General features: G+C 36.2%; 1 protein-coding gene across 1 annotated transcript; it reads left to right on the top strand.

Moving 5' to 3' along the window:
* Positions 1-4,204: 4,204 nt before the first annotated feature.
* LOC111012733 (uncharacterized) lies at positions 4,205-6,016 on the top strand. The gene has a single exon (XM_088122237.1). The coding sequence runs from the start codon at positions 4,205-4,207 to the stop codon at positions 6,014-6,016; it is 1,812 nt and encodes a 603-aa protein (XP_087978363.1).
* Positions 6,017-24,682: the final 18,666 nt, after the last annotated feature.

The following is a 24,682-nucleotide window of genomic DNA, read 5'->3' as shown; positions in this document are numbered from 1 at the left end:
TATGCATATGTATGATACTTGATTGTGCGTGGTATATGAATAAAAATTTATTATTTGAGATTTGAGCTCAATGTTGAATGGCGGGAAGATAGTTTAAATTTTCCTTGAGAATAATACATCATGTATACGGGACCCCGATTCCTACTACGAGATAGAAATGCCACTTAGATTTGATAGATATTATAGTATATTTTCTTACACCTTCCGAGGGTGTGTGGGTATTGTTTGGTTTTTATTTACTCTTTTTTTTAATACAACAATTTGAAGCAGGGAGAGTTTGAACCTCACACTTCAACCGAAGGTGTAGGTTCCAATTATTGCTGATGCTTATGTTGACGACTCTAAGAGGACATTTAGACGGACATATGTTGGAAGTGTAGTAGGATAATATAGTATTCGATATTTTATTATTCAGCCTGGAATTATAAAATATGTAGAATTATATTAATATTTACGTTAAAGTTAGTTTATTTTTAGAATCAACAACGATGGTATTTATATTAGTATTAATATTTTAGAATTAACAGAATTATATTAATATGTCGACATATGGACTTTGTCGATATGTTGACATGTCGACATTTAGTACATTGGTTGTGGGCAGGTGTTTTTTCTCTTCTTTTTTTCTTGTCTTTTTTTAGAAGACAGTAATGCACAAAGTTAGCTATTACATAAATTCGTTAAAACTTATAAATTTAAAAAAAAAAAGGGAAAAAAAGGGAACTTCAACTCTATTGTCGTTTTTGTTTTGTTTGGATTTTCTATCAATTTCATATACTAAATATATATTTTATAACTTATTAGATGGACTGAGAAAACTTATTCAACAAATTTTCAAACGAAAACCTATTAGAAAGTTAAATTACAATACTTTTTAAAATTTTTGATACAATATCTCATGAAGCTCTAGGTTTTGAGTTTTTTGTCATGTTGTTTTCTTATTTTCAAGACAGGGCTTAATGTTTGTACCTCTTCCTTTAGTTGCTTTTATCTATAACTTTTTGTTGTTTTAAGTTTCTTTTGGGCTTTTGTTTTAGGCTCCATCTTTTACAACCCTAGTTTTAATTATGCCGCAGGCAAAGAGGGATGAAACAGTTTTCATTTTGGAAAGAATATTACAGAATCTCAAGAATCAGCAAATTCGATTTACTCGAAAAATCCAGCAGAACATGGAACAACTACTCGCCAATCCTAGAGGAGTGCAACCTCAAAATCGCCGTGAACATCCACGAGCTTGAGGGGTTGAACGTAGGGGGTGATCGGCGATATGCTGGAGGTAGACAAAGACCTATGTTGGAAGAAGAAAACAATAGCCAGTCATAAAACTATGAAAATAGTAGTTTCGAATACGATGATCTTGTTGAAGAAGCAATATTAAGAGAAAATGGATAAGGAAGAGAATTTTGCCAACAAGCACAACAGAGGAGAGCAGAACACAGTGGGTATAAAAAAATTGATTTTCCTTATTGTATATTTGGTCCAGTTTAATTTTATTTATTTTATATCTTAGTTTACTTTAATTAATTTTATTTTGACCATTTTAGTTCAAAATAAAGAAAAACTAAAGTTTAGCTTAATTGGTTTTAAGCTAAAGTTTTAATTAAATTAAAAATAGACTTTGTTTGAAAAGAATTTGAATTATTATTAAAATAATAAATAAATAAGGATTTGATTTGAAGTAAAAAAATTTTGTTTTAAATAAAATGATTTTGTTTTTTAACTAAAACTGATTTTTTATTATGTTGGTTAGTTTTTCTCGTCAACCGAATGACGTGTTTTTGAGCTTAGATACCATATTAATATTCATGACTATTGTAGGTCCCCTCCCTTTTCAACATGGGATCCTTAACATAAATAAAAGATGAGAAAGATGAGTCAAGAAAGTGTATTTCTCTTATGATATATTGAGTGCACCAAATACAAGTATTTATAGGCCTTTAGCCGATTTAGTGAATCAAAACAATTTAACTAATTACTCTAACAAATTAACTAACTCATTAATACCTCGTTAATGAGTCAGCTTGACAGTGGATAGGTTTTGAGAGGAACAAAAGGTAGGAGAAGATGGTGATGGTGAGAATAAAAGGGGAAGAAGATGAAGATATCGTCGGGTTGAAGAGAGAGAAAGAAGGGAAAAAAAAAAGTAGAAGAGTGTTTAAGAGAGAGAGGTAGAAGGTGAAGAGAATGGGGGTTGTAGTGAGAGAAAGTAAATGGTGTTTAGGAGAGGTAGAAGATGAAGAAGAAGATTTTTTGAGGGAGAGAAACAATAAGAAAATTGGGTTTTCTTAGACAGAAAAGGGGCTTACTAAAGAGAAGTTTTTCCTTTCTACTGTTCTCTTCCCTGATCTTTGTGCTGTCATTCGTTTGTATAAACAGAAAATAAAAGATGAGAAAGATGAGTCAAGAAAGTGGGAAATTGGGATTTTTGACCCCTTTCAATAACTACTTTGGACTTTTGACCCCCTTTTGATTTTTACTTATTCATTGACCCCTTCACCTCGATTTCTGACCCCTCCCCTTATTTTATCAGGTAAATTGACTAAATTGCCCTATTCATAATAAATGCATTTATGATATAATAAATTTCCAACCAACCCACCAACTTAACAATTCTCACTTTGTTTTTCAACTCCAAATCACCACACACACACGCAAGTCACGTTTTTTTTTCCAATACTCAAGATTTTCTCCACGTGATTGTTGGCCCACATTATCCAATCGATCGGTCCCCACATAATCCGTTATCTCGAATCCATTGTTTTCACAATATAGGTATGTCCATTTCATCATTTTAGAATATTGTACTTCTTCAAACTTGTAATGATATGAAATTTTATCATTTTTCTAGAAAAAAACGTTATTTTACGGAAAACAGAACGGTGCATTGAAAGATCCAACAGTAAAAAGGGAAACAGGCTCTAAAGGCAGCTACTGACTCGATAGCTCAAGTTGAGTCGACTGTGATTCTTCTTGTTCCCCTTACTCACCTCTTCAACATCTATAAAAAAGCTTTTCCCCTTTGAATAATAATAAGGTCAAGTCAAGCTTTTTGAAGCAAGCTGCTGCCGCCCGCTTGGCGGGCTCCGCGCTCGTTATCCTTACTGTTCTCTCTGCAAAGGAAAGCGAGATCGTACCTCTTTTTCCAGGCCTGTTCGGACATACGGTTCCCGCGGAAGATCAAGTTGGTGAGCGGTCCTTCATGTCCAGATCGACCGGGACCGGGACCGAGATGGGGATAAACTGGGGTAGACCGGGATAGGGATTGGGACCGGGATAGGGATTGGGGCCGGGATAGGGACTGGGACCGGGACCGGGATAGGGACTGGGATAGGGACTGGGACCAGGACCGGGATAGGGACCGAGACCATGCAATATAAATCTTGAATTTTTCTTGTTTGTTTGTAAATTTATTGATTTGTATTTAATTATAGTGTTTTGGTCTATTTGCAGGATGCCTCGTGTTTTTATATTATTCGGTGGAGAATGGAAAGATATTGAAAAGGATTACGTGGGTGGTCGTACAAGAGGATTGACTGTGGATAGTAAAATCACCTATGCTGAATTTCCAGGACATGTATGTAGGCTAAGTAGTACAAATCCATTACAGGAAGATATCATAATTAGACGTGTATATAATTTTAAAGCGAAGGTTTGTGTAATGGAAATAACTGACGACGATGACCTGACTTTCTTCTTGACTGGTGAAGATGTCTCTGAATTGCCGCTATACATAGCTACCGTGCCAAAGAAGGTACATCAGAATGAACTGTACATGCCTTCTTTCCCATATTATTTAGGCCAACACGTGTCCAATGTTCCTATTCCCTCAGCTTGTGCCCCCCATTTGCAAAACCCTTATTTTCAAGACCCTCATTTTCAAGTCTGTCAATTCCGTCCTCGTCGTCGAACCCCTCTTCTTCCCGCCCACCACCCCCTACTTTGGTCATATTGGTCATGATATAGCATCTCTCACACCGTTAGGGTCAGATGTTGTTCCTTGTAATTTGGGAGATGATAGGGCATATGATTGGGATGTGCCTGGCTTGTGGAATGGAAGTGAAAATGTGGATGAAGATAGTGATGAATCATATCGTCCAATGACCGACATGGGAGAAGGAGACGACGAAGGGGAATATGGAAATGAGTACGCCAGTGATCGACTTGATGTGCACATGAGCATGAAAAGGTAACAATTCATAATACAATGGCTGAATATCCTGTAGACGCCGTCCATGAAATGGCAAACAATAGAGTCACCGGTCAGTCAGAAGGTGATAGATTGCAAGCCATGGTCCAATCGGCTGGGACCGATGATGTTAAGGAGGGTGACGTATTCGACTCGAAGAAGGAACTAGTTATGAAAATGCATTTCTTTGCATTGCGGAAGAACTTTCAGTTTCGAGTGAAGAAGTCTACGCCGGAACTATACTTGCTGCGATGCATCGATCCTACTTGCACATGGCGACTTAGAGCCACTAAGATTAGAGATTGCAACCTGTTTAAGATAAAGAAATATATCGCAGTTCACTCTAAGTGCAATGGTGCCGTTATGAAACAGGATCATCGTCAGGCGAAGAGTTGGGTGGTCGGTCATCTAGTACAATCAAAGTTTACTGATGTTTCTCGCACGTACAGGCCGAAGGACATCATGCAAGATATTCGTGAGGAGTACGGTGTAAATATGAGTTACGACAAGGCCTGGCGTTTGAGCGAAGAAGCACTCCGACTTATCAGAGGGGATCCAGCTTCATCGTACGTGCTACTACCCGCTTATGGGGAAGCCGTGAAAATCATGAATGCAGGTACTATATTTGAATTGGAGTTGGATGATAGCAAGTACTTCAAATATGTCTTCATGGCCATGGGTCAATCAATTAGAGGTTTTATGTGTTGCATTCGACCAGTTTTGGTTATTGACGGGGCACACCTTAAAGGGAAGTACGGAGGTGTATTACTCACTGCTTCTACTGCTGATGCGAATAACCAAATATACCCAATTGCTTTTGCAATAGTCGGGAGTGAGAGCGTCGCATCATGGGTATGGTTTATGACTCAATTGAAGAGTGTTGTCCACACCGTTCAGAATTTGGTCTTCATTTCTGATCGACATGCCGCCATTTGTAAAGCGATTGATGAAGTATTTCCTACTGAATTTCATTGCTTTTGTATACATCATCTAAAGATGAACTTGCTGGCCAAATTTAAAACGCCCGAGTTGGAGGGATTATTTTTTAAGGCTGCGAAGGCATTTCGCGAGTCATATTTCAATGAGAACTGGGTCCAACTGTGCGCACACCCAAGAGTGAGGGAATATCTGGAAGCTATAGGAAAGGAACGATGGGCTCGCTGCTTTCAGACGAAACTAAGATACTCACAAATGACCACCAATATTGCAGAGTCCGTTAATGCCCTTTTCAGGCATGCACGTAAGTTGCCAGTCACCGCATTACTTGATCATATCAGACGTGTGTTGCAGAGGTGGTTCTACGAACGTCGGACGCTTGCTTCTTCACGTCAGAGTACGTTGTCTGACTACGCAGAGGAAATGATTTCCGAAGCTTCGGATAATGCACGGAGACACATTGTTATGAACATCGACCAGTTTAATTTTGAGGTACGCGACGGGAACCTCAATGGGGACGTTGACTTGCAATCGCAGACGTGTACTTGTCGGGGGTTCGATTATTTTAAAGTCCCGTGCTCCCATGCTATTGCTGCAGCTAGTTCTCGTAGCATAAATCCGTACACACTATGCGATGAGGCGTACACGGTCAACAGCTGGATGTTGGCGTATGCAGAACCAATATTTCCAGTGGGTTCATCCTCAACATGGAAGAGTTCTCCGGGGTTTGTGAATATCGATGTTCAACCACCGAAGAAGGTCGTTAGGGTTGGACGGCGACAGACGGTGAGGATTCCTTCCACAGGCGAGGTCCGTCCACCGCGCAAGTGCAGTCGATGTGGTACGTCGGGACACAATCGTAAAACTTGTCGCGAACCACTAAATACTGTGTAGCAATATTATGGCTATTTACGTTGTAATATGTAGACATTTATGTACCTCAAACAAAAATTTATTAAAAGGACTAATACATTGTATTTTGGTAGATATGAATAGGTAGCTTGTACCGCAAGTAAGAATCCATGCACATGCATGAACAATAGGTTGCTATTCTTTCATATATGATTACAAACGTGTTTTATGTTACGTTACTGTTCATTAATGACTACAGCTAAAAATAAGTATGCTAAAACAAATCATGATAGGTTATATTTAGGTCGGTGGAAAAAAAATCGATACAAAGAATAATTACAACTAAAAAAAGGGTCTGCGAGCCCACATTTGTACAGCATATTGACGACGAAATAAAGAAATGTTACTTTGAGTCAAAGTGTCCATCTTTGACCCAGTTACATCGTACTCGAAAAATCTAACACAAAATATGCTGCAATTTGTGAACCCGGCTTGCTGAGGTACAGTACGTCTTCGGACCCTCCACGGCACCGTGGGCAGGTTAGGCCGAAGTGCGAGCATCCCGCTCCAATGAAGAATCGCCGGGATTATCGTGCACATTGGCTTGAGCGCCTTCTCGAGATCATCCAACGGGGTGATCGACTGCAGTGAGTCCCATACGGTTAAATCACCCTCCACAAGATCAATCCTGATCATGACCCAGTGGTTGCCGCCAATATTCATCGGCGTGTACACGATATCGGCCTCGCTCCATGGGGTGTCGTAGTCCGATTGTCGACCAAGCACGTACCGAAAGATGGTACGCTCTTGCCTCCAATCATACGTACATTTCGACGGCAGGACACCTGGCTTCATAGCTGCATATGGTCCGTCTGTTCGTCGTAGCAAGTTCTGCAGAAAAAAAAAACCCCACAAACGTCATTCACGTATCGAAGTAATATCGTTCGTTACATGGGTGAAAGGTAAGCCGAACTTACGGATAGAAGTACGTCGCCTATTGCGAATCACACGCGCAATAGATGTTTACACTTCTCAACCCTCCACGCCGTTAACATCATGAGCGAGTCGATATACTGCATGTGACATTATAAAAAGTATAAGTCTATAATTAAAAACAACTTTGCTGCTTCTAAACTTCACTAACCTCGTCGTCCAGTTGAAACTTAGGATCCAGGAGCAGGCCAAACCAACTCTTGTATTTGATCCCGACGGACGTTGAACGGGAATTGCCGTCGGTTGATGGGTCGTCCATCTATTTCTGGAACCCCTCGTCCAGGAGCGGTGGGATGGGGCATGTAGGGTTGTACGCTTGAACTTTGATACCAGTTGGCCGGTGGGCGTGTATATGGCCCGCAACTTCCACGGATATTTCCTCTTCCGAAGACCCTGGCCAAGTGGGCCTTCAATAAACTCAGGTTCAACCTGTAACAAGTATAAAAGAAGTTCAATACAAGACTTAATGACATTGAAGTTGGAGTTGGACGTTGGAGTTACCTTAACAACGGTCAAGTGTGGAGTTCCTCCATGTGATAAGGGTAGGGGTCGACTTTCTGTCCTATTAGTTTGCTTTCTCGGTGGCCCTGCGGGTTGCGGTGTCGGTACGTTAACCATCTGCCCCTTACTTGCCTCCCCGTCACTGGCGCACTTACCTAGAGTAAGATCCTAAAAATGGACGAACATTTGCTTTAAGTAAATAAAGTTAGGTTAACGTAAAAAAGTTAGTATCGTTACAGAAATACCTCAATTACGTCGACCGGACTAGGGTGGCCACTTGGGACCTCCTGGGTAGCTCCAACAATGGTAGGAGCGTGATCCATCTCCACGTTACTCTCGGTGACGTCGGCGGGTTCTTCAGAATTCTTCGGATCCTCGTCCATCCTCGGCTCGTCCCCTGTCTTCGGCTCTTTCCCTGTCTTCGGATCCTCATCCATGTCCATATCCTCCTCGTTACGCCCACTCGGATCACGTCCGCCCGAAGAACCATCCTGATCCGGCCCACCGCCCTTCTATCATATTTATTCTGGCCCTTCGACATAACCTACATAATAAAAATTATAAATATACGGATGTAAACAAGAAATTCAGATAATACAATTACCCTTACCTTTGTTAGCCTTTTCATAAACTTCTTTATGTCTTTTATGTCAGTCGTCATGCCCGTCAGAGTTGTCTCAATGGCCGTCACTCTGTCGCCGAGCCTCCGCGGCTCCCGACTCCACTTATGCTTCGACTTCTTCTTCTTCTTCTCCGTCCCTTTCTGTGGCAACAATTGATCTTGTCCTCCATCGGTCTCAATAATATCTTCTGTTACATGATCATCCACTGGGGAAGCATCCTTTGCTACATCATCGAGCTCAACTGGATCCCCAATCTCACCAGTAACGGGAGACTTCTAAGCGGTGGAAGTAGTAGCCAGTGGTTCTGTAGCAAGTTCTGTGGGTGCAGGAGGTCCGACAGGGGCCACTGGTGGATGCATAACGCGAGCCATATGCTGTCGTTCGACATCAGTCGCCTCCAAACGAACTACAACCTTCGACTGTATAACACAAATAGTTAGGTCAATTTTAATATTAAATACTAAAAACAATAAGAACATGTTGTACTCACCTTGACGTTCTCGAAGATCTCTCGCTCCAAAACATTAAAAGCACGCGAATAGGTGCAGGACCATCTAAGTAGACGAGGAATAGCATCGTCATTCAGCCTCAATGCTACTCGAGTCGACAAGGTTGATATTGTCTCGTATGCCCAAACCTGCAGTCACGTCAAGTTAGACTCCACGGTATTTCACAGGTACATAAATATATAATAAATTACATTTAAATTTCACTAACCTGAAAAGCGTATGGAAACCCATACAAGCTATACATCTCAACATGGCTCGAGTCCATAGCGACCTTCTGTTTGTACGCCTCGACCTTGTCCTTCAGAGCGTTCTTCAAGCTCCAGAGAGTCCTTTCAAAAATCATTGAACTCCAGTCATAATTACAGAAAACTTCCCACCGATCACAATCCCAAGGAGGCTCGTGTCCATTTTCTGCTTCCTTTCCTTGCCCATCATGGAAAGCTCTATGAAGTACACTATAACAATCTTCACAGCGTCCTCGTCATTTTCGAATGTGCGTTCTAAAAAAATTTTCTCCAACTCCGAACACTTCACACTCGCCTTGTCTTGAAAATACAGAATTCTAAGTCTCCGGTTACGAACATCCTCATCTACCCTATTAATGGTGTGTCTAAGACCGGTTATTAGGTCGAACTCCCGCTTCCCAAAAGAGAACCTATTCCCGAATAGGTTAAAGCTAATGAGGTTGTCTCTAGGTTCATCCACCTCTCTAAGCAACAGGTGATGGAGCAACGGACCATTAAATACAACGTTCATCCCTAAAATCAGACCAAAACATGTTTGACTAAACATGTCTAACTGAGAGGGAGTTAACCTAGCCTTAAGACGAGAAGAGGTTTTCCCTACGTGAGCGAGATTTGACAGCGCGGCCGGGAACCAGTCGTCTTGGTTGATCTTAAGTGTCATATCCATGTTTCCTGTAACAAAACAAAACAATATTGCTTAGAAACGGACCGGGTTGAAGCCTGGGATGGAATCCAGAAAGTCGAAGTACAAGATATGGACTTTCTGGAATCCATCTCAGGCTTCGTCCCGGTCCATTTCGAACCGGGATGAGTCCCAAGATGGATTCCAGAAAGTCCATCCTTCTTTCTGGATTCCATTTCGGGCCTCATCCCGGTTCGAAATGGATCGGGACGAGGCCCGAGATAGAATCCAGAAAGAAGGATGGTCTTTTTGGATACCATCTCGGTCTTCATCCCGGTCTATTTCGAACCGGGATGAGTCCCAAGATGGTATCCAGAAAGACCATCCTTCTGGAATGGACTTTCAGGGTTTCATCCCGGTCCTAAATCCACCGGGCTTAAAGCCGAGATGGAACCCTGAAAGTCAAAAATTAAAACAAAACAATGGAAGCAACATTAAATCAAACTTCATAATAACCTTGGCTACTTCAGATAGAGCCGAAGGTTGAAATCATTCACACCCACGCAAAGAACGAAGAAAAAAAAGGTAGAAAATCATTCACAATAAGATCGCGAGTTCGAAAGAAAAATTACCTCAATTAGGGAAGGGGGAAAGCTCTGATAGAGACGATGTGAAGGAGACGAAGAAGAAACGACGGAGATGAACTTTTTGGTTGTGAGGGAGAGACCGGGATGAAGACTGGGATGGACAACGAGATAGTGAATGAGGGAGGGGAAGGACCGAGACAGGGAGGGAAAGGAGGGGAGGGCTGGGTTTGATTTCTTTTTTTTAAATTGAGGGTAACTTGGTAATTTTACAAAGCAAAATAAGGGGAGGGGTCAGAAATTTGAGGTGGAAGGGTCATAAATAGGTAAAAATCAAAAGGGGGTCAAAAGTCCAAAGTGGTTATTGAAAGGGGTCAAAAATCCCAATTTCCCCAAGAAAGTGTATTTCTCTTATGATATTTTGAGTGCACCAAGCTCTACTGGTAATTGCCATCATATGGTAACTCGGGCCAAAAACGGTATTTTCAAGCATAGAGTTTTCTTAGTTGATTACATTGACACTGAACCCTCTACCGTCACTGAGGCTTTGAAACATGACCATTGGAGAACAGCTATGCATGATGATCAGTATACAGCTTTAATGAATAATAGTACTTGGGATCTTGTGTCTCAACCTCCAGATACGAAAGTAATAGGTTGTAAATGGGTATTCAAAATCAAGAGGTATTTACTATAGTTTTTTAAGTGAAAAATATATATATATATATATAAATTCACGTGATTCACGTCAATCAGTACTGTTTTTGTCATTTTTTTCATTTTCTTTTCCATATCTCTCCCTCATTTTTTTCCTCCCACTTTCTCTCTCTCTCGTTTTTCTTCTCACTAGTCTTTTTTTTATTTATTTAAATTCTATGGTTATCAACAACGATTAGAAATATCAATATCAATATTAATTAACTCGCTTTTCAGAAAAAAAAATCATGGTTATCATGGAAATTTATTTAAATTCTATATTTTTTTAATATTTAAAAATTTTTATTTAGGTCATAAACTATGATTTTAAGCTAGTATATTAATAACAACATATATGCATTAACATAACAATAGATGGTAAAGTTAGTAAATGTCAATAAATCAACAAAATTTGATTAATTCATTATTGATAAACAGAACATATCAGTACTAAACAAATGCATCATTCAAAAAGATGGGTCCATAGATTTGTGACGTAGGGTCAATGCGAAAACAAAGATCCAGTGATTCAACATACTACTTGCATAGAAAACGGTAAAAAATTTAATGGTAAATAAGTCATTTACCATTAAATTTCAGAAGGTAATTTCTCTGTCAAGCAGGGGCCTATTGGGTAAAACAAAGAAGCTGTGAAAAATAATTGGTGGTCGTGACTTTCTTGTAGGGAGGACCATTTTCAAGATTTGATGGAATAACTCCACGTTTCCCTTTATCTCCCAAAGTAAGTTATTTAAAATTTAACTTAAATTTAGATTTCAAAGCAACTTAAGACTAAACCCATATAGGAAGATAGTGGAAGTAGAGACTTTTTGGAAAAATAAATGGATGATTTTTGCTTCTCTCCAAATAGAAACATTTTGCTCATCCATAGTTTTGACGCAAACACTTGGAAAAATATTAGAATTAAAGTGTCTATTTTGGATTCTATCATTTTGAATGGTCAAATTTTGAGATTCCATCACAAGAACGAAAGTGTGAGGCCCCTATTTCAAAGAATCAAAGAAAAATTTCTAGCATGTCTCGTAATGTTCCTGTTTCTTCTTTCTGTTTTCTTTATTTTTAATGAGAAAAAATGTATTGCATGGTTCTAACCTCCAAAAGTTCAAGTTATGTTTTGAAACAAATTGAAAATGGGAACAAGAAAAGAGAATTTGTTTTGGTTTTTATAAAATTCCTATATAATTGTGAGAATGTTACAAAAACGAGAAACAATAAACGATTAAAGTTAGTTGTAAAGAAAATTTCTTAAGAAAATTCGAAACGAAAAACAAGAAATGGGAATGTTACCAAACGGACCCTTTATTTATTATTTTATTTTTTAATACATGACATGTGAGGGTAAAAATTCGAACTCCTTACTATTTTAGTCGAAGATAAATATCATATCAACAAGTTGATTTTAATTTAAAAGACTTTCTTTACATCTTTCAATCAAAATAAATCAAATCATATTTTCTTAGGAACGTAATCAATTAATTCGTTTGAACAAGCAGTAAAATTATAATAAAATGGCAATGAGGTGAGATTAATGGCTATTATTTTCTTAATTCATCTCCTCGAATTTATACACCTCCTCGAATATGTAATTCCAAACCATTCATAGGGCAAACGAATTGGAAGCTGGTTTGAATTTTTGGACTGGAAAGAATATATAGTTCATGTTTATTATAAATCTCTTATCATTTCAATATGAGAACGAGACTCCATGAACATTGATAGGTTACGTGCGCATTAATTCTATGGCTGTAAATAGCAGTAGGGGTGTTGAAACAAAGCATCAAATTGAAGCTAAGAAACCCCAAAAGTAGATCAGATGGGAAAGTCAGTTTTGTGGTTGGGTTGTGTTCTCCTGGCGGTGGTGGCGGCGGGAGGTTTGGGAAGTGGTGCAGAAGAGCAATTATCTAAGCCCCACGGGTTCGATCCAATAGACGTAAGTGACCCATATTACCAAATGCTGGGGAAATTGGTAGTGGAGAAGATGAACAATCAGGAAAGTGGGTCGTCTCATCTGCAGTTCCTGAAAGTGATGTGTGGATGGCACAAAGCTATATTGAGGAATTATGATTTGTGTTTGAAGGTGATTGATGAGGACAATAATAATGCAGTGGTTACCTACGAAGCCTTCGTCCACGAAGAAATCCGTTTCATAAACGTCACTGCCCACCCCGTCCCCCCTATCATCAACTGTTGCAGCTTTCCCCAAGCAAAAGCAATAGCTTAGCTTCTTCCAAATTTATGTATAATTCTGTCTACTGTTTGTGTTGTGTTTCACCTTTAGTTTCTGTGTTTCGTCTTCTTATGTTATGGGGATGATAAATGTTGGAGAGATCTACTCCCATTTACCCTACTTTTATGGAATAAAAATGCTAGCTATCGTGTTTAATTAGGTTGTCTTTTTATTTTCTTTCGAATCAATGTCGGTAGGTAGATCTCTGTAATCATGGCACGTAGAGCTCGAACATAAGACCTATGTCTTTACCAGGGATATGCTATTGTATTCTGTATTGGTAGGTGTTTTTTTATTTTCTTCTTTCTTAAAAAATAATAGAGGGAAAAAATCTAAGAACCCGTTTGGTAACGTTCCCGTTTCTTGTTTCTTGTTATTTTCAATTTTCTTAATAAATTTAAGCATTTTACAACTAACTTTATTTCTTTTTTTGGGAACATTCTCACTACGTAAATTTTGGGAACAATCAAAACAAGTTTCTCTTTTCTTATTCCTATTTCCAATTTGTTCCAATTCTTGGAGGTTGAAACCATGCAACACATTTTTCTTCATTAAAAATAAAGAAACAGAAACAAGAAACATGAACGTTACAACGAGCCCTAAATTCGACCCATCATAAGGCTTCACGGTAGGAGCTTTGAACTTCGGAGGGATCGGTGCTTCCAAAACGTCCGAGGTGAAGGGCGATTCTCCCAAGTCGCCATCGTTTAGTGAACCTTCTTTCTGCTCACATTTGGCCTTTAAGGCCTCCACCTGAGCGCCGAGCTGGTCCCTCAGCTGGTCGAACTCCTCCCTTGTAATCACTCCTGCAGGAGTTGCTGGGTTGTGAGAGGATTCAGCCTGCTGGTTGGAGCTCCTGTGTGAGCGGGATGGTGACTGTCCTTTTCGGAGAGATGAGCCTCTCTTTCTGTTGAGGTGTTCACGAAAGTATCCTCTCTGGCAAGTGTGTCCCTCACTCTCGTTGTCTTCGGGATGTTCCTCCTCGACTGGGCCGAGGTGGGAACCCCTTTGCTCGCGTATGTCAATGCGCGTCATTCGATTTTCAGATCGAGACCCTGCGCCTGCAGCTAGTATCATCTCGTTATACATTTCCTCCATGGACCGCATTTGTGTGCGCATTGCCTCAATTTCTCTCTGGAGTGCGTCAAAGTTCTCACTTGTTGGAGCCGGGGCTGGACCCCGGGCGCCCTTCTTAGAGGTCCCACCTCGGCCACGGGTGGTCTTGGATGTCCTTGGATGCGCAGGTGGTAGGACATGCGCGGTGATTCGTGCCGACCTGCGGAGGGGTTCTGTTGCTAGGCCGTCGTGACCTTGCCCCTCTACCACTGCTGCTCCGACCTCCCTCTGGTGGGCATCGCTGGCAGCTAGAGTCCTTCGATCTGCCGTATTGGTCGAGTTTGCTGGTTGAACCATGTTCGCTCGCGTGTTGGTTTAAAAGAATTGGGATGACTTAGATTGTCGTTTCCCACAGACGGCGCCAAATGTTTATGGAAGGATATGCACAACAGTATATTTCAGATTGCAGCTCGAACTCGGCCTCCGGACCGATCTGAATACTTGGGTGGACCTGCACAAAAAGGTGAGCACTCCGACGATCAAGTCAGTATAGGTCGGATTCCTAGTTTAGTTCGAGGTCAGAAATCATCGTACCTGATCGTGGAGTGAAGTTCTCTACTTATGGGTGGTAGTCCCGCTAATCTCGCGACGGTTACACCCGGTAATCTTGGGACCGTCGGTTACACCCGGTAATCTCGGGACCGACGGTTATACCCGATAATCACGCCGCTGATAGTAGCTCACATCGGCCCCCACCGAGCTTCCCGGTAGGTCGGACCTGGGCCAGGTTCACCTCGGCCCTCATACTTAGCATCTATCAACGCTAGTGATGGAGATCTCGGCCGTCCGAGCTGGGCATGACTCATGAGTCATCTTGGAGCACCAATAGGGGTCCTCCACGTGTCCAGGGTATTCTCTTCCCCAAACAACACCGTTAAAGAATTATAGTAAATAACTAAATACCTCTCTTTTGTAAAAAAAAAAACAAAGTTATTTCGATAAATTTGATTATTGTATGTTTGAAACAAAATAGGCGAAGTCTGCATTATGCTTCTTTGCTTTCGAGGACGTACGTTTTTTTTTTCACGGTCATATTTGCCTTGTATCTTTACCATTTGAACACTAAATTAATGGAAAAAAAATTTACATCGATCTTGGTCGAATTCCATTTTAAATCATTTGGTCACATGAAAGGAGGAGTCCACTTATATTATAAATTCTTTATAGGTCCCTAATCTTTTTAACGTAGGATCGCCTTAACAAAGGGAGCCGTCACACTATTGCATATATATGTCCAGACTTTAAGGGAAAAAAAAAAGTTAGGACCACGTCTCATTTTTCACATGTTCTTTGTTTTACTTACAAGAAAATCCACGTCAACAATGTCGATAATGCATATAATCTACTACCTAGATTTTGCAAATAAATTGGTTGAGTTGTCAAAATCGCTATATTTGTCTTGTACGATGTATATTTAGTGTATGAATTTAGACATGTTTCAATTATGTTTTTAAAATTTCGAGTAGTACACTATTATTTACGTTGCAGTTGAGAGTGCTCTCGCAAAAAGATTATTGTACCATTTTCGAATAGCGCGAGGTAATTAAAAGATGCTAATTTTATGTTCCTACTAAAAATTTGAGTGGGAGCATTAGGGCATATTAATAGTACAACAAAAAAAAAGGAATTTATTTTTTAGTACAACAAAAACAGAGTTATGACATGACTTTATCTACCTCGTAGGTCTGATGTTATTTTTATAATATAATATCAATAAAATTAAAGATAATTACAAAATTAATCTATTAGGACTTTACATTCCTATTTTGTAGAGGTGATCAAGCATAGGCAAAAAAAACTAATTCGACCAATTAAAATCGATGGAACCGATTTTAGTTGGGTGATTTACAAGATAAATCGGTCGATGTCAATTTTTTTTGATAAAAAATTGACAAATAGATTAGTTGGCTCATCCAATATCAAAGCAAGCGGATTGATTGAAAAAATAAAGAGAAACTTTAGAATCAGCCAAGTGCACTTAGAGGGAGAACTAGGAGAAAAAGATATGCAAAATGATAATCAAGGAGTACCTTGAAAGAAAAAGATTAGATAAGACTAAAGAGAAGAAAAACAAGAGAGAGAAAGTGGGAGGGAAAAGAGGAGGGAGAGAGATAGAAAAGAAAATGAAAAAAGACAGAAATAATACTTATTGACGTAAATCACGTGAATTGATATATAGCTACACACATACATTCACGTAAAAAATTATAGTAAATACTTTTTGCTATCACCAGAAAGTTGTAACATAATATAGCTTGTTTACAAAAGTTTTTATATCTTTTCTAAAATCCAAAAATACTAAAAACGTAAAAACTTTGCTTTCGTGATTTTCATTATTTAGATCACAGAATCTCAACGAAGCAAAAAAACATGATTTTAATTACTCAATTTCTAACTACTCTTAGTGGCAGATCTAGCATGTCGTTGAGGGGACTTCATTTTTTTGTTTTTTGTTTTTTTTGAAAATGGACTTCACTTAAAATTTAGTATAAATAATATACAATTTATCAAGAGAGAATAAATCTTGAAATTTCTACAAATTTCTCTGAAAAAGATAAATTCTAACTTTGAACTTGGTGAGGTGTATCGGTTTTTACATAAAATTTTTAATTTTGTCGAATTTCACTTTAAACTCGGATAAATGTTGTAATTTTCACCTTAAACTTTAAAAAAGTATTACAAATTTTATGTTCGGCTGGTTTTTGTTTGAAAAATTATTGAATAGAAGTTTCTCAGTACGTCGAATAAATTATTAAATATATAAATTTGGAATATGAAATTGATAGGACGAAGACAGTAACAACATTATAATTTTATTTTTTTTGGTTGAAATTTGTAAGTTTTAAAAAACTTGTCTTCTATGTGCATTGATTCTTTTTGACAAAATTAATAAGTGAATTAGCGAAAAATTGAGTAGAGATTATTGATAAAATTTATATCACCTATCTAAATTTAGGATAAAAATAGATACAAGTCAGATGAATTTTTGATTTTTCTCCCTATTAATTATTTTCTAAGAAATACGAAGAAAATAAAAAAAACACCTACCAATATACTGAACACAATAGCATATCCCTGGCAAAGACATAGGTCTCATATTCGATCTCTAGGCATCGTGATTACATAGATCCACCTAGCGTAAGCTGTAGGATATGGATTCAAGAAAATGAAAAGACAACCGAATTACACACAATAGCATTTTTATTCCATAAAAGTAGGGTAAAATGGGAGTAGATCTCTCCAACATTTATCATCCCCATAACATAAGAAGATGAAACACAGAAATTAAAGGCGAAACACAAGACAAACAGTAGACAGAATTATACATAAATTTGGAAGAAGCTAAGCTATTGCTTTTGCTCGGGGAGAGCTGCAACAGTGGATGAGATTGGTGATGGGGTGGAAGCCAGTGACGCTCATGAAATGGAGGTTTGCGTTGGCGAAGGCTTCATAGTAAACCACTGCATTATCATTGTCATTATCAATGACCTTCAAACACAACTTATAACTGCTCGAGAAACCTATATGGCTGTGCCATCCACACATCAGTTTCAGGAACTGCAGATGAGACCCAGTTTGCTGATCGTTAATCTTCTCCACTACCCGTTCCCCCAGCTCTTGGTACGATGGGTCACTTATGTCTATTGGTTCAACCTCGCCGATCTTAACTAATTGCTCTTCTGCTCCACTTGCCAAACCTGCCGCCGCCACCACCACACAACACAAGCCAACCACAAAACAGACTTTCCCATCTTTAACTTTTCGGCTTTCTTCAATTTGATGCTTTCTTTCAAGGAGAACCCCATGGGTATTTATAGCCATACAATGCGTCCCGTCAATATTCATGGAGTGTCATTTTCTAAAAGGATTTCATATTCAAGATTTATAATAGACATAGACTTCTCCGCATGGTAGAAAATTTAGGTATCTTCATATATTGGTTTAGTCTTGAGGTGCTTTGAAATCTCAATTTAAGTTAAACTTCGATACTCCATTCTTAAATAACTTACTTTTGGAGATAAAGGAGACATGATGTTATTCAATCCAATCTTGAAAATGGTCCCCATTACAAAAAGTTAGGACCAGCTCTCATTTTTCTCATGTTCTTTGTTTTACCCACATAGGCCCCTACTTGACAGAGAAATTACCTTCTGGAATGTTGTTACCCCTTTTCTTTTCGACAACGAGAGGAATAAATTGCCTACATTGGCTTCACACCACCAATTACTTATTTACGGTTTTCTGTGCAAGTGGTATGCTGAATTATTGGATCATCTATTTTTGCATTGACCTTACATTACAAAATCTATGGATCGCTATGGACCGGTCTTTTTGAATGATGCATTTGTTTAGTACTGATATGTTCTGTTTATCAATAATGAATTAATCAAATTTTGTTAATTTATTGACATTTACTAACTTTACTATCTATTGTTATGTTAATGCATATTGTTACTAATATAATAGCTTAAAATCATAGTTTATGACCTAAATAATTTTTTTTTAAATATTAAAAAAATATAGAATTTAAATAAATTTCCATGATAACCATGATTTTTTTTTGAAAAGCGAGTTAATTAATATTGATATTGATATTTTTAATGGTGGTTGATAACCATTGAATTCAGTTTAAAATAAATTTTTAATTTTGCCCTCATAAAATGAATTTGGCAATAATAATAATAATAATAATAATAATAATAATAATAATAATAATAATACCATGAGATTGTGAGAACAAAAATAGGAAAACTAAAAAGAATTTATCTTTTTGGTACGACAAAAAAGAGTTACTAAGATGGCATGACTTTATCTATCTCCGTATTTCTTCGTGGCTCTTATATTATTTTTTTAATATGATATTAGAAAATTAAAGATAATTATAAAATCAATCAATTCAAACTCACACATTCCTATTTTGGAGGGTGACAGAGCACAGTCGAAAAGATTAATCTGACTAACTAAAATCAATTGAAACGAGATAAACTGGTCGCCATTGATTTTTTCATGTAAAAAGTTTACTATTAGATCGGCCGACACATCTAAAGCAAAATGATGGATGGACTGATTTATCAAATAAAGAAAGAAAAATACTTTTAAGAATAAGCCAACTGCATTTAGCATTTAGAGGGAGAACTACAATAAAAAGATATGGTAAATGAAAATTAAGGAGTAGATTGGAAGAAAGAAAAGATGGACTAGTGAGAAGAAAAACGAGAGAGAGAGAGAAAGTGAGAGAGAGAGATGCGAATCACGTCTGAATTCATAATTCATATATACACACACATCTACCTAAAAAACTATAGCAAATATCTCCTGTTGTTATTCGAAAGTTGTGAGTACAACAATATATATAGAGGTGGGAATTCGAACCCATATCCTGTAGTTAAAATACATGCCGTAACCGCTGTTCAATTTGACCTATCATCATGCTTCTCATTTCCTTCTTTGAAGTTATTTTGATAAATTCGCTTTTTGTACGTTAATTAGAAACGAAACAAGAAACTAAATAGGTGAAATTTTCATTATGCTTATTTGCTTTTGAGGACATCTTTTTCTATTTTCACTCTCATCTTCTCCCTATTTATCTTCTTTTTATTTTTCTTAATTTTTCAAGTTTTTCTTGGAGAAAGTCATGCGTTTGTTTTATGATCTAAAAAATAAATATGAAAATAATGAAATTTGATGAAAAATAAAATAATATTTCACAGTGTTTCAATATATGTTTGTAGAGATTTAGATTGAATCTCAATTTAAAAAAAAAAAAATATTTCAAGTGCGTTTTGTACTATATTTTATAAATTTATAGTGATAGCAATAAAAAAAATTACCAATTAATTTAGAATATGTTTTACATGTTTTAATTTTAACAAAAATGAAATTAGTGTATAAATATGATCCTATGTTTATCAAAGTTTTTGTATCTTTTCGAATATGAAACCACTAAAAACATTTAATTTAGTTGTCATGATTTTCATAATTTAGGTCACACAATCTCAAAAAAAAAAAATAAAAAAACATGATTTTAATTGCTCAATTTCATTTAAAATTTAGTAAAAATAATATATAATCTATCAAGATAGAAAGAAAACTTGAAATTTCTGCCAATGTCATTGAAAAAGATGAATTTTAACTTTTAACTTCGCAAGTGTATTAACTTTGAGTTCAAATTTTTTATTTCATTGAATTGTATTTTAAACTTGGATAAATGTGGTAATCTCCACCTTAAACTTTAAAAAATATTGTAAATTTTACTTTGGTTTGTGTTTGAAAAGTTGTTTATTTCTCATTTACAACTAATAAATTATTAAATACATATTTGGGATATGAAATTGATAGGAAGAAGACAAAAACGACATTGTAGTTTTTTTTTTCTTGTTGATATTTGTAAGTTTTAAAAAACTTGTTCCCTTGGTGCATTAATGTCGTATCAAACTTAGTTTTGTGTACGTAAAGGGCAGTGCTATAGTGAATCATTGCATTATTATTGTCCTTATAAACGAGCTTCAAACAAAACCTATAGTTGGTTACCAAGGCAACTAATTGATTTTTTCACGACTTGCAAACCAGACATTGAGAGAAGAGAAGCCAACAACAAAACAGACTTTCCCATGTTTAACTTTTGGGCTTTCGTTGTCCTATTTCTTGCGTGTATCAATTGAAGTTTTTTGAAAAAATGAAGTTCAAATGAATGTTTTCTTAGTTCGTAGCAAGAGGGATAAAACTGAAATCAAAGAATCGTCTTTTTTATAGACCATAGTAATAGTATAACTTAATTGAAATTTCTTCAGAATGCTCATTTGAGTTGAAGCAGGCGTATATGAAACAGTAAGAAAATAGTGTTTGTCCACAATTTTTTTTTATGCTTATGTAAATCTACTCTACCGTAACAAAAGTGGACTCTTTGTTATTTTGTTTCTATATTATTTCGAAATTCAAGGACTAACCAATGAATCATCTTTGTTTCAACAACCCTATTGGTGTTTATGACCATAGAATGTGTATGTAACCTATAAATATTGATGGTCTCATTTTCAAACCAATTGACATAGAGAGTAGTCCACGTATGTATGTTATAAATTTTTCTTATGTTTCTTATTGGGATCGGGATCGATAAACATTATAAACATTTCCTAGATCTCTTATCTAAGACCAGATACTAGTTGTTCCATCCCCATGGGACAATTCTCACCTTCAACTAATGAGTTTTCGTTTGAAAAATTATGTTGAATCAATTTTTTCATGTGTGCCGAATAAATTATAAGACAAAGATTTGGTATGTAAAGTAATTGATAGGCTTTAGACAAAAACAACAATAGAAGCTGGTTTTTTTAAAATTTATGTAAATTTTGCAAGACTTATCTAATAGTCGATTATGCGTATGATTAATCAAACTTAATTTTGTGTCAAACTTGATTTTTATTAAATTAGCGAGTTCTGAGTTTTAAGGGTGAATTAGTGAAAAGTATAAATAAATGATAATAAGTGTGAAGAAAGAAGAAAAAAATGTTAGATGATATTATTAAACTATGTTATTTGACCATGATAGTTTAGATTATATTATTCTAATTAGATTTCCTATTTGAAATAGGGTTAGGAAATATAGGCCGTATAAATAGGTTATTAAGTTGGTATAAAAATGGAAGAAATTACGCCTATCATATTTTCTTTCTTTTTCTCCCCTCCTCTAAAATTAACATCTATAGAGCCTTCAAAAGTTAATAAAAAAACAAACACCACATTCCAATACCCAACAATAGCATTTATTTTATTCAATAATCAAAGGAGTACCACATATGAAGGTAAATGGGAGTAAATCTCCAACATCACCCCTCACAACATAAGAAGAAAGAACAAGATATTACACAAGGTTATTCATAAGAAGAAGCTAAGGTTAGGAAAGCAACACATTCAATCCCATTTTTCAAAAACAGGATCCTAATATCGAAACCAGCATAGTTTCACGATAATTAACATATATCTCAAATCAAGAGATTGTGAGTTCAATTTTTCACCTCTACATGTTAGAATAAAAAAATAGCTGGACTCTTTCTCTCTAACCTTTTTGTCTCTTAATCTCTTAATTTTCTATACGTTGTTTTTAGTATAATAAATAAGGGATCGAACTCACAATCTCTTGATTGGAGAAACTTTCTATACGTTCTATTTCTCTTTCTCTCTGACCTTTTATCTCTAAAACTCTTTTCTATTCGTTTTATTTCTCTTTCTATAAATAACATTTTTCTATCTAATTCATAGCTCTAGCTTTTTAACTTTGATATCTTTAAATCTTTTTTTTTAAGGGAAATTGTATTGGATAGCTAAACTTTTATACATATTTACAAAAATGTCAACCACTTTTGTATTTTGTAAATATGGAAAAATATTTGAATTTTTATTTTCGGAATTGTTATTATTCCAGTTTTACCCTTATGATATCTGATATACACCCGATGTATATCTGATATAAGTCCAATGAATGTATATATGATATACGCCCGATGGATGTATATCTAATATACACTCGATATATCTCTGATACACTTTCGATTTACATCTGATGTACATCTGATCTATCTCTGATATATATCAGATGTACGTATTATATATCTAATATACATCTAATGTATCTCTAATTTATGATATACTAAATATATTTGTAATGATATATCTATGTATATCTTATCTGATATATATTTGATATATCTCTTTATGTACATCTGATGTATATTACAGATGCATCAATGTTAGATATCAGTAGATATCATGATTATATAAATGGTAAATTAGAGACGTATTAAGTATATATCATGGATGCATCAAAGTTATATCAGTGGTAAATCATATAATCATATGAGAAGTTATATGAGTAGATATCATAGTTATATAAGTGGTAACTTAAAACATATCAAGTATACATCACAGATATATTAGTGTTATATCAGCATGGTAAATCAATGGTAAATTATATAATCATACAAGAACTTATATCGGTAGAAATTATAGTTATATCATACGTATATCAGTGGTAAACTATATTAGAAGTTATATTGGTAGATATCATAGATATATTAGAAGTAAATCAATTGTATATCAGTATTATATCAAAGGCATATCAATAATATATTACACATATATTAGTGGTAAATCAATAAATAGTAAATTATATAATCATATAAGAAGATATATTAGTAGATATCATAGTTATATCAATGATATATCAGCTATATCAATGGTATATCAATGCTACGAGGGTAAATTTGACATTTTATTATTGGACCTCGATTTTTTTTTAAAAATTTTGCTATATTTGCAAACCTAAAATGTAGATGCTAAATTCGTTATTTACTTAAATTTTTTTGCCATATTTGTAACCGCGCTTTTTTAATCTCTATAAATTCTCTCACTAACTTTTGTCTCTGTCTCTCCTTCTAAACTTTTCTTGCCTTATCTCTGCATAATTTTATTTCTCTAACAACCACGAACCAAAGTCTTGACTATTGATAAAAAAAACGAAAAAAAAAAAAACCAAGCTAAGCACCCCATGCAATTCAGAATAAGCTAAAAGAAACATACTCTCTTATTTTTTTCTGCGTCTTTCTCTATTTAGCATCTGTTGGGGTAGTAAATCATCTTGTCACGTGGAAGACGAAGGAAGGCTTGGATGAATCGGGTATTACCTAAGAACTATCTCAGACAGGTTTGACTTGTCATACTTAGTCGTAAAGCAATGTAGAGACATCTCTCAGTAGTATTCATATCGTTCGGATTCGACATTGGCACCTGACATGTCCGAACTTCATAACTGCTTGTCGGATCCCCCAAACTATAAATAGGGATCCTCGCTTCTACATCAGGTATTAAATTCTATCTCGAACTCCCTATTAAACACGAACTTAAACTGACTTAAGTACAGGATGTTTGCCTCTTTTGTGTAGGTTTCCATGCCTGGACATTCAAGTTATTATCCGTGTCATATACTTTGACCTGGTCAAACTTTATTGAATTTCGTTGCACAAGTAGCTTCAATTTAGGCAATTAGAAAAATTTTGCGCTAAAAATTAATTTATACAAAGTACTAATTAATTATATATTTTCTCATCAAATCATTAATTCATCGAGATTAAAACTCAAAAAGCCGTCCAAAGTAAAAATGTTGAAGTGACATGCTTAATTGTGTTGTCCATGTTTTCTTAATCACTCTATCTCAGCCGTAATTTATCTAATGGTGTACAATTTTGGCAATATCACCCTGTGAATGATGTCAAAGTGAAAGTAAAAACATGTTTGAAAGCTATGCTTAAAATAATTTTTTGGCTAATATATTTAAATTTCTAATATTGATGTTGTGTTTTCTAATTTAGCTTCCTATATTTGGATAGTGTTTAATAATTAGAGGAGAAAATATGAAACATCTCGTAACACGAATACCTTTCGTGATGGAAGTATACGTGACGTCGTAAAAAACGTCACAAAAGGATTCTGTGATGTTTAAAAGCTGTTTTACATCCTACTAGTGTATGGGGTTCATTTTTTAAGAATCATTTTAACTATGATGACGACAATGAGAC

The sequence above is a fragment of the Momordica charantia genome (genome assembly GCF_013281855.1).
Source record: "Momordica charantia cultivar OHB3-1 chromosome 3 unlocalized genomic scaffold, Mcharantia_2.0 BLBB01000003.1, whole genome shotgun sequence".
In the NCBI taxonomy this organism is placed as follows: Eukaryota; Viridiplantae; Streptophyta; class Magnoliopsida; order Cucurbitales; family Cucurbitaceae; genus Momordica; species Momordica charantia.
Note: the sequence above shows the minus strand (reverse complement) of the source record. Positions and strands in the feature narration are given on the sequence as shown.